This window comes from Osmerus mordax, chromosome 1 (genome assembly GCF_038355195.1).
Source record: "Osmerus mordax isolate fOsmMor3 chromosome 1, fOsmMor3.pri, whole genome shotgun sequence".
NCBI lineage: Eukaryota > Metazoa > Chordata > Actinopteri > Osmeriformes > Osmeridae > Osmerus > Osmerus mordax.
Genome location: NC_090050.1, coordinates 24,411,759 through 24,423,938, shown reverse-complemented (window position 1 = coordinate 24,423,938; position 12,180 = coordinate 24,411,759). Strand labels below are relative to the sequence as shown.

The window sequence follows — 12,180 nt, the reverse complement described above, 5'->3', positions numbered from 1 at the left end:
ATAACGTTGTAGTATGCCGGAGCTTGAGTATGAACGGTTTTATAATTCCTCTATGCGCTGAGGGCACAGGCCAATCACGCTGAATGAATCGTGACGTTAGAGCCTGCAATTGGCTACCAAAAAGGGTGATGTAAGACTCAAATTCGCCACAGGAATCTTTTCAGCCAATCAGTGAAAACCGCGCTGTGAAAAAAAGAAGCGTATCTCCAAAAGTATTTTTTTATTTTTGCAGCCGTGAACTATGTAATACTGTAATTGAGATATTATTGTTCATTCATTGACCTTGGCCACAGAAATATAATTAGAACTATCCACTTCTAATCCTTGATTTTCTATGCACGATTTGGCACTTCAAAGTTCCCCTTTGAATAAAGTGTTAGAATCAACGTGACTGAAACAGCAAAATTATACCCAACCCAAACCCACCAAAATGCCGTTTCCAAAACGTGGTAAACAATCTGAAGTGCTACGGATCGGTTTAGCGTCAGTGTATCTGCCTGTATTGTTATAGCCTACAGTCCAATAAACCATCCATTAAATTTGTTGTCTCAACTCTCACGTCGGGAGAGCGGTAAACATAACTCAGCGGTAAGCCTATTGCCTCTGCTGTCTGTTTTAGCCAGGCTTCGGTTAACTTTGAACTAGTCGTCATTCCCATCTAGACCTCATCATCAACAGGTGCTGCACCACACGCTCACCCCGCCGTGACTCAGCAGAACCATCTGTAAACCTGTATAGGGAGTCAGGTGGCTGAGCGGTGAGGGAATCGGGCTAGTAATCCGAAGGTTGCCAGTTCGATTATGCCAACTGACGTTGTGTCCTTGGGCACTTCACCCTACTTGCTTCGGGGGGAATGTCCCTGTACTTACTGTAAGTCGCTCTGGATAAGAGCGTCTGCTAAATGACTAAATGTAAATGTAAACCCTTCTGTATGTAAACTTGCTGCTTGTATCACCGAGTTGGATAAGACCTTTAGGGGTGCTCAGCCCCCAATGAGAATGTGACATGAATACAGTGCCTTGCAAAAGTGTTAAACCCCCTTGCTAATAAATCCCTAATTTCACTGGATAACAATTAATTGATTATTATGCAAAATATTGAATGAATGAAAAAACTAAGGATGTCCCTTCATGAACTACCAGCATTAAATGATAATAAACAATAATAATAAAAAAAATACCTTTTTAAAATTATTATTATTATTATATTAAATTATTATTATTTTAAGGGGTGCTGAGATTATATTTAGGGGCTTGACCTTTTTAGGGGTGCTTGAGAATCTCTAAAAAGGGTCTAAAATCGCCACTGGGCTATACATATCGCCGACCCGCGCCATTGAAGAGCTAGCTTTTAAGAAGGCCTAGCTGGTTGAAGCGGGGGTTTTACAGATGATCGTCACGGCCGCAAGTCAGAGCACGCGAGTTCGCAGCCTGGTACGGGGAAATGTGGCGGATGCTCTGCTGACAAGCGACGCTGTTATACATAGGCTAACACATGTCCTTAATACACCTGCTGTTTATAGACTTTGCTGCATACAAACCTGCTAAATATAGATCTGCTGTACATAGACTGTATTATAGGCCTAGACCTGCTATTGTTGGTCCTTCCTACAGGCGACATAGGCAGCCGCCTAGGGCAGCATGAAGAGGGGGGCGGCAATTTCCCGAGTGCATGTCATTTTTTTTCAGAGTTTTTTCAAAGTCATGCTTATGCAACAAGGTACAGAAGTCTGAATAAGTAAGAGTTCATATTACGCCATGTCACTGTGACGTTGCTCCTTCACATAATGTCTGTTTTGTTCATAGCTGCTTCAGGGCTGCCTTTGTCCCAGAACACTAATGACCGTTCTTCCTTATTGGTGCCTACATTGTAGCTTGCAGTAAAACTTTGCATCCATCCGCCAAGTGTTGAGGGCAACTTGAACACCTCAGGCGACTGAGGAAGTTGGGCATTTACATTTAGTCATTTAGCAGACACTCTTGTTCAGAGCGACTTACAGTAAGTACAGGGACATTCCCCCCGAGGCAAGTAGGGTGAAGTGCCTTGCCCAAGGACACAACGTCAGTTGGCACGGCCAGGAATCAAACCAATAACTTTCTGATTAATAGCCCGACTCCCTAACCGCTCAGCCATCTGACCCCTCCCATGAGTGCCCGCATCCTAAAGTCCTACAGCTGCACCATAGAAAGCGTCCTGACTGGTTGCATCACTGCCTGGTATGGAAACTGCACTGAGCTGAACCACAAAGCACTTTGGAGGGTGGTGCGGTCAGCGCAGCACAGGAGGTGAACTTCCCTCCTTACAAAACATCTACACCAGGCGGTGCCTGTCAAAGGCCAGGAAGATCGTCGGCAACCCCAACCACCCCAACCACAAACTGTTCACAGTGCTACTGTAACCGGTGTGAATTGGTGAAAACTGTCTTATCTTTTATTGTTATAATTGTCTGTTATTATCTATTTAATTATTCAAACTGCACTATTGTAGGTAGCTTAGCGGCACAAATCTTGTCATTGTACTTGTATACTTGTATATCCTGTACATATGACAATAAACTTGAATTGAATTGAAAATTGAATTGAATTGAGGAGTGTTGGCTCGGCCCAGCTGGAGGGAGGACCGTCCAGACAGACAGACTAGCAGCGTTCAGTCAAACACACGTCAGTCATGCACGTGAGTATCCGAACCCTGGCAAAGAGGGAGTCTGTGTGTTCCGGCTCCAATGCTCACTGGCAGGGTGTGCACTCAAGTTGAGATATGATTGTTGTTGATGTGGGGTTTCCTGTGTTACAAGCCCATGAGAGCTTCTGAAGAGTTAAAAGTACACAAAGCATTCCTGTCTTGTCCTTTGTAGTATGCACAAAGATTCAGACAAAGAGAGAGAGAGTTCAAATAGAAGAGTGCGTCACAAGCTCACAACTGCCCCAGACCTGTCCGGACCGGGAAGCCTGGTTGCCATGGGGACTAAGTAGTTGTACAAATAAGATTACATAACGTCAGCCATGTTGCCTAGCGATGATGTCAAACTCGACAGACCAGCTCAATGGCTTGATTCAGTGAGATAGTGGGACTCAACAGTTAGTGTCTTTCTCTGTCCATCACTTCCTCTTTCTCTGTTGTCCTTTACCTCTCTCTCCCTTTACCTCTCTCTCTCCCTTTACCTCTCTCCCTTTACCCCTCTCTCCCTTTAACTCTCTCTCTCTCCCTTTACGTCTCTCTCTCCCTTTAACTCTCTCTCTGTGTCGTTTTCTTTCTCTCATTCTGAGACGTCAACTACCCATGGTTAGAGTGTGCTGTGTGTGTGTATCTGTTCTTACAAAGCAGGCCCTACTGTAGTCAGCATGTAGAATCGCAGCAGTTTAGGGTGTAGCCTACTAACCTGTCTTACTACAAAAGCATCTCTTTAGGACATTATTTAGGACGTTTCAACAAAAAAAATTAAACAGTGAAAGTAGAGAGGAGAACAGATAAGTTGAGAACAGAGTAGAATAAAGCAGAGCAGAGTACAATTGAGTGCAGTAGAATCGTGATCAAGTATTCATCAATGATACAAACTTTTTGAGTGATTTGTTTTTGCGAAAATACCAAAAAAACTAATAAACTAGAAAAACAAAACTTTTTAATGTCGTGTTGAGTGTGGAAAGAAAAGTTTCCCCAAAATGTTTTGAAAGGTTGAAAAAATCAAGTTGTCATCAAAGATGACTACTTAAAAAAAAAAATAATCAACCTTTCACAACGTTTTGAAAGGCGTTTTTTTGTAACTTTTTTTCGACACAAATTCTTTCAAAATATTTGATGAGAATCCTCAAGTCACGTTGTTTCTAAATTTAGTAATTCCTCTATTGTGACAGGGCGGCTTGTGAAGTGAGAGTGAGCGAGAACAAGACGGAAAGACGGAGACCAGAGATTTTGTTTTTTACATATTTTAAAAAAAAAGGTTTTTAAAGGTTTAAATAATATTTTTTTTTAATTATTTTTTTATTTGTTTATTTGATCAAGAGGGACAGTGTACATTCATAAACATTAAAATGTAAATGCACCCAATTATAGCCAAAAGGCTAATTTCCATTGGCAGTCCCTCTGCCAGAGGGAAAAAGGCTATACAACCTAAAAAAGGCATTCAACGTATATCAAACATAACATTGACAATAAATAAGATTTTTTTTAAATAAAATACAATCCCAATATACAAGTTCTACGGCTTACCCACTAGTGATCACATTTTTGGTTATTTATCAACCATGTTTTGAGATTACTTTTAAAACAGTTGGATGAGTTTGATTCTCTAATGTTTTGAGGGAGATGGTTGCATTCCCGGGCTGACCTAATTGAGAAAACCGACTGTCCAAATACACTTTTTTTAAAAGGAATAACACAGTCTCCTCTTGCTGCCCCTCGAGTAGCACTGGTTGCTGGTGTTCTAAACTTGACTAGGCTGCATAGTGGTGGGGGGGCCAGGTTAAACCGGATTTTGAACATTAAACAGCAGTTCTTGAATGTCATCATGTTGTCCCAACTTAAAAGTCTGTATTTATGGAGGACTGAACAGTGATGGTGTGATTTAGGTTTTTTGTCAAGTATTTTGAGAGCCTGTTTGTAAAGAGACATTACTGGTTTAAGGGTAGTGGAGTTGGCAGTAGACCAGGTGGGTAAGCAGTAGTTAATATGAGATTAAATCAACGAGAACATGTACATTTTAGCAACCTTGGTGGACATGTGATTTCTAAGATGCCTAAAGTTGGCTAAGGTGAATTTTAAATTTTAGCATATTTTTTTTACATGTTTTTTAAAAGTAAGTTGATTATCAATCAAGATACCAAGATATTTGTATTCCTTCACAATCTTGATTCTTTGATCAGAAATAAACACATCGGGTTCAGTGTGAGACTTGCTGGTTTTAGAAAAAAACATAGCAACGGTTTTGGAATTGTTGAGCTGAAGACAACATTTGTTTAACCAGTCAGACACATTAACCATGACCTTTGTAAGCCTAGCAGCGACCTCTACATTATTCTTACCCCACCCAAAGATCACAGTGTCGTCTGCGTACATCAGAACCTCACAGTCTTGGCAAACTGATGGTAAATCATTAATATAAAGACTGAAAAGAAGTGGACCCAGGCTTGAACCTTGGGGAACACCTGTAGACAGATTTTTGAAGTCGGATACTACATTGTTTATTTTAACACATTGAGTTCGAGTTGATAAATATGATTTGAACCAGCTGGATGTAGAAGAAGAAAAGTTAAACTGATCAAACTTAGACTGAAGTATGTTGTGGTTGACCGTGTCAAACACTTTCCGAAGATCCAGAAATACCGCACCCACAACTCCTCCTCTATCCATAAGGGACTTGACCCTTTCAATAAAATAGACCGTTGCAGTCTTTTAAAGGTTTAAATAATATTTTTGAAAAAAAGGTTTTGAAAGGTTTAAATAATATTTTGGAAAAAAAGGTTTTGAAAGGTTTAAGAAATCAAGCTGTCATCAATGATGGCAACTTTTTATGTAAAACTTTTTTCTGAGAATTTATTTTAAAAAGTTTTTTGCACAAACACAATCTTTTTTCTTTTTTTTTTTACTTTTGTTTTGCCAATATTTTTCAAACCTATAAAACTTTTTTTTTAGTTTAGTGGGACAACAAGCTTCACCCAGAATCACAATGACTGTAACTATAGAGACATCACTATGACTGTAACTATAGAGACATCACTATGACTGTAACTATAGAGACATCACTATGACTGTAACTATAGAGACATCACTATGACTGTAACTATAGAGACATCACTATGACTGTAACTATAGAGACATCACAATGACTGTCATTCATCACCATTCATGTTCAATCCATATATAGAATAAAACATACCTCTTTCAAAAGTCAACTGGGTTTTTAATATCATGTAGAAAATAAACACAAACATATCAAAAGCATTTCATCCCCTGTGCAGCACGTTAAAGCAAACAAAACAGAACAGAACAAATTAAATGCAGAAAATAAATAAACATAGTCCTCATCTGTTCCAAGATGGAGTTTAATGATGATCCAAGTCCATGGTTCCCATAGTGACCATGTCTTCCAGTCGGCATGGTAACCTGCAGAGCAGTCCATCTCTGGGCCTGTACCTGTTACAGTGCATGTACATGTGTGTGTGGCATGTATGGTGTATATGTGTGAGTCAGTGTGTATGTGGTGTGAGTGTCTGTCTGTCATGTGTGTGTGGTGTGAGTGTATGTGTGTGTATATGTATGTGTGTCTGTGGTGTGTATATGTGTGTGTGTATATGTGTGTGTGTCTGTGGTGTATATATGTGTGTGTCTATTTCAGGACCAGCGTAGCCTCAGTGCCGTCCTTCCTCTTCAGGTACAGCCCGTGGGTCAGGTGATACTCTCTCCTCAGGAACGCATAGAAGTAGTCCGACACCAGCAGGATCTGGACCACAACATCAACATCATCATCATCAATAACAACAACAACATCATCATCGTCAATAACAACAACGACATCATCATCGTCAATAACAACAACAACTTTGTCATCAATAACATCATTAATAACAATATAATGAACAACAAACATCATGAGTGAGTGTGTATGTGTGTGTGTGTACCTGTGCCACGTTGAACAGCAGCGTGATGGCGTAGTAGAAGTTGGAGTTGGCGCTACCAGCGTAGATCCACAGGTGCCAGAGGACAGGAAACAGGGCAGAGCAGGCAAGGAGCACACACGATACCAGGAAGATGTTCCTGAGAACTAACACAGACACACACACACACACGCAGACAGACACACACACACACACACACACACGTAGACAGACACACACACAGACGCGCACGCGCGTGCACGCACACAGACACACGCACACACACACGCAGCAGGGGAGGGTTATAATGGTGGTGTGTGTAAGGAGTCAGGTGGCTGAGCGGTTAGGGAGTCGGGCTAGTAATCAGAAGGTTGCCGGTTCGATTCCTGGCCGTGCCCAAATGACGTTGTGACCTTGGGCAAGGCACTTCACCCTACTTGCCTCAGGGAAATGTCCCTGTACTTACTGTAAGTTGCTCTGGATAATAGCGTCTGCAAAATGACTAAATGTAAATGTAAGACAAGCGTTTGTGGTCTGGTTTGACCACCATTGTGGGGACCAAATGTCCACACGAGTATAGTGAAACATGAAAACCTTGACCTTTTGCTGGCCCCGTTACTTGAAATGCTTTTTTTCCAGGGATAGAATTAGCGTTAGGAGTTCGAGGGGTTAGGTTCCAGGTAACACAATTCTGAATGGGAGTGACTGGTCATGCCCTAGTACGATAGAAAAAAGGACTTGTGTGTTGTGGCAACCACTAAGAGTCAGATGGCAGTGACACATTCAAGAGGTCTCAGAAAAAAACAGAGATTTGTGTGTGTGTGTGTGTGTGTGTGTGGGAGAGAGGAAGGTGTGTGTGTGGGAGGTGTGTGTGGGGGAGGTGTGTGTGTGTCTCACATCTGTACAGGTGCGTCCAGGCAGGCAGGAAAGCCATGTAGAGAGCGATGTCTCCCACTGTGGGGTAGGACTTGAAGATGGAGATCACAGCGATCTGCATGAAGATCAGAAACACTGGGTGCTCCCTGGGAGGGAGAGAGGGAGAGGAAGTGGGGAGTGTTGAGAGGGATGGTGTAGGGAGAGAGACATGAGTAGAGGATTGTAACTTACTTGAGTTTGATGGAGAGAGGGATGGTGTAGAAGAAAACGTTGATCTGGAAGACGCAGATGAAGAACAGCCGGAAGTGTTCAAACATCTCAGCAAAGAAGTACCAGAAGAGTCCGATGTTCGGGGTCAGGTCAGGGACAGACAGGCTGGGGGAGCGCGCACACACACACAAACACACACAGCCGATCAACCAACCGCACACACACACACACACACAGCCAACCGCACACAGACACAATCACACAATAAATATCCTTTTCATCCATATTCCATTACAGAGTGGGAGATCAACACTCTGCTGCCTCGACTCCCAGAATGACTACATCTATTCATCCTTAGAGAGAGAGAAGGAAAGTAGGAGAGAATGAGGAGAGAGAGAGAGAGAGAGAGAGAGAGAGAGAGAGAGAGAGAGAGAGAGAGAATCCTATCCGGTGACTCACATGAACCCGTAGACGGAAGGCAGGAAGTCCCAGGACCCGAGCAGGAAGAAGGAGAGGCAGATGAGGACAGATAGGCTCCCCAGGAACACGAACACGTACTGCATGGTGAACACCCAGAAGCTGCTGCGATGCACGTTCACCGGGATGTACAACCTCTGCAGACACACAACACACAGTGTGAAGGAGTGTGTGGGTGTGTATATATATATATGCGTGTGTGTGTGTACCTGGAGAAGATACAGCAGTGCTGGGGCGAATAGAGTCAGAGGGTAAATAGACTGGTAGGTGGCCAGAGCCAGGAAGATGCCACTCAGCAACGCACTTCCTGTAAGCAGACAGACAGGCAGTCAGTCAGACAGAGAGACAAGCAGAGAGACAGACAGACAAGCAGAGAGGCAGACAGACAGAAAGACAGACAGAAGGAGAGATGTTGATAATGCCTGATAAGCTTGGCTGCTCAGGAGGGAAGCTCTGACCTCTGATCGTGGAGAGGATAAAGAGGGCGATGACAGCATTGTTGAGCCCACAGGTTGACTTGGCTACACATGACAGGATGGTGAATGGGTTCAACAGGTAACTAGGAGACAGAGACACACAACATTACTGAACAACTTCAGTAATACTCCTAACATTGATACTCCTAACATTGATACTCCTAACATTGATACTCCTAACATTGATTCTCCCAACATTGATACTCCCAACATTGATACTTCCAACATTGATACTCCCAACATTGATACTTCCAACATTGATACTTCCAACATTGATACTTCCAACATTGATACTTCAACATTGATACTTCCAACATTGATACTTCCAACATTGATACTTCAACATTGATACTTCCAACATTGATACTTCCAACATTGATACTCCCAACATTGATACTTCCAACATTGATACTCCCAACATTGATACTTCCAACATTGATACTTCAACATTGATATTTCCAACATTGATACTCCCAACATTGATACTCCCAGCATTAAAACAACATTGATACTCCCAACATTGATACTTCCAACATTGATACTCCCAACATTGATACTCCCAACATTGATACTCCCAACATTGATACTTCCAACATTGATACTCCCAACATTGATACTTCCAACATTGATACTTCCAACATTGATACTTCCAACATTGATTCTCCCAACATTGATACTTCCAACATTGATACTTCCAACATTGATACTCCCAACATTGATACTCCCAGCATTAAAACAACATTGATACTCCCAACATTGATACTTCCAACATTGATACTCCCAACATTGATACTTCCAACATTGATACTTCCAACATTGATACTTCCAACATTGATACTTCCAACATTGATTCTCCCAACATTGATACTCCCAACATTGATACTCCCAACATTGATTCTCCCAACATTGATACTCCCAACATTGATACTCCCAACATTGATACTCCCAGCATTAAAACAACATTAATACTCACAACATGGCGACCTTGAGGGGGATGTAGTGCATCTGTCTGGGGGTGCGTATGAGTTCCAGACAGTCTAGGGGGTAGCGGTCGGCCTCCAGAGCGTACTTCTGCTTTCTGAACTGTACATCAGCACAGGACCACACATACTGTTATACTGGGACCACACATGCTGTTATACTGGGACCACACATACTGTTATACTGGGACCTCACATACTGTTATACTGGGACCACACATACTGTTATACTGGGACCACACATACTGTTATACTGGGACCACACATACTGTTATACTGGGACCACACATACTGTTAGACTGGGACCACACATACTGTTATACTGGGACCTCACATACTGTTATACTGGGACCACACATACTGTTATACTGGGACCACACATACTGTTATACTGGGACCACACATACTGTTATACTGGGACCACACATACTGTTAGACTGGGACCTCACATACTGTTAGACTGGGACCACAGGTTAAACAGGGTAGGGTTAGCCTGGGTTAAACAGGGTAGGGTTAGCCTGGGTTAAACAGGGTAGGGTTAGCCTGGGTTAAACAGGGTAGGGTTAGCCTGGGTTAAACAGGGTAGGGTTAGCCTGGGTTAAACAGGGTAGGGTTAGCCTGGGTTAAACAGGGTAGGGTTAGCCTGGGTTAAACAGGGTAGGGTTAGCCTGGGTTAAACAGGGTAGGGTTAGCCTGGGTTAAACAGGGTAGGGTTAGCCCGGGTAATCTCAGCTCCTCACCACATGCTTGTTGTAGTCCCTCACAGCCAGGTAGAGAGCCACAGCAGTGATCCCATCTGCTATCTGGAGACAGGGAGGGACGAGAGACACAGGACATGAGAGAGAGAGAGACAGAGGAACGAGAGACACAGGACATCAGAGAGAGAGAGAGAGAGACAGAGGAACGAGAGACAAAGGACATCAGAGAGAGAGAGAGAGAGAGAGAGGGGGGAGAGAGGGAGAAGGACAGAGGAGAGAAAGACAACATGAGAGAGGGAGAGAAGGAGAAACCGAAGAGATGGGGAAGGCAAAAGAGAGAGAGAGGTAGGGTGAGGGCAGAGAGGGCTAGTGGGGAAGCTGGACAAATGAAACAGTAGACTTGATGTTCCACTGTCCTATCAGCAGAGCTGCAATATTGTAGTTGAGAGTTGTCAGGAAACATAAAGGCCACTCCATCACCGCTCCGCTAATTACTATTGGGGGAGTCAGGTGGCTGAGCAGTTAGGGAATCGGGCTAGTAATCAGAAGGTTGCTGGTTCGATTCCCCGGCAGTGAAAATTGATGTTGTGTCCTTGGGCAAGGCACTTCACCCTACTTGCCTCGGGGGAATGTCCCTGTTCTTACTGTAAGTCGCTCTGGATAAGAGCGTCTGCTAAATTATTAAATGTAAATGTATTAGAACTGTACACATCTGGCCCTTGAGTTGGCCTATCCACTACACTTACTATGAGCACTATCTGTACGTCGCTATGGATAACAGCGTCTGCATAATAAGTAAAAAACAGTGTAGCGTGCCTGCCTGGAGACTCACCATGAACGCAACCTCCGCATAGTCAACCAGGAAGTGGAAGAGATAGATGACCAGGGGAGTCTGGGGGGAGAGAGAGGAGACATGAACACCCGCACAGTAAAACCAGGACGCTACTGCCGAGTGAAACAGCATCGGAGGAAAGGACCACTGACCTCATGGAACACATCTCCGGAGTAGGGCGAGACGCCAAGATCCAGCAGAGCAAGACCCTCCACAACTACAGGACACATCATCATTATCATTATCCACTTCCGGTCTGTATGGTCCACATGCTGACTCAACCTAGCACGAGTGTTTTCAAGCAGAGAATGTCCCTGTACTTACTGTAAGTCGCTCTGGATAAGAGCGTCTGCTAAATGACTACATGTAAGCACTAGTGATGCTTTGCACGTAGGATAATCGATATCGACATTTAAACGAATGTCACTTCTTAAAAGTTGCTCTTGTCTTATCGCCAGATACGCGTAAGCATTGTAATACCACTTTTTACTATAAGCTAATTTGATGCAGGTTTGATGAGTAGCAGGCTATACACCTTTATCCGACCAGGCTGTCCCAAAAAATTAGTAGTAAGACTAGCGTCTTTACTGAGCTAGCAACATGACATCTGGCTAGCTTGAGTGACAACCCGTGCTGAGGCACCAAGCCGCGCTACCTGACAAAACGCTTCTGCGTGACAGACAACCTACCTCTCTTCCAGGCATTTAATGGGGAAACCACTTCAAGATATTAGGTCGGCAATACTCGATCTAAACAATAATGCTCTAATTGTGACTGCAACAATCAAAAGCAGTGCTAAGGGAGCCGCCATCTTTGTAATGAGGAAACTACGCCCTGCGTTCAGAGGATCACGGGTAATGGAGTCCTTCCACACTTGCCTTTCCAGCCTGTGGCCAGGAGATGGCAGACTCGTCTAAAATGAAGACGTTTCACCGTAGCGGCGTGTTATTTGCGAAAGAGAGAGATTAACCACTGAGATACAAGCCACCATCACTGCACAGATACCCTTCAACCATACACACACACACGCGCACACACACA

General features: G+C 43.4%; 1 protein-coding gene across 1 annotated transcript; it reads right to left on the bottom strand.

Moving 5' to 3' along the window:
* Window positions 1-5,875: 5,875 nt before the first annotated feature.
* pigu (phosphatidylinositol glycan anchor biosynthesis, class U) lies at window positions 5,876-11,950 on the bottom strand. Its single transcript, XM_067240361.1, is given in 13 exon segments — window positions 5,876-6,436; window positions 6,615-6,757; window positions 7,488-7,612; window positions 7,698-7,841; window positions 8,136-8,290; window positions 8,363-8,460; window positions 8,612-8,712; window positions 9,603-9,712; window positions 10,350-10,412; window positions 11,140-11,199; window positions 11,292-11,356; window positions 11,829-11,863; window positions 11,865-11,950. Coding segments are annotated over 13 exon segments (1,299 nt in total). The 3' UTR covers window positions 5,876-6,322.
* Window positions 11,951-12,180: the final 230 nt, after the last annotated feature.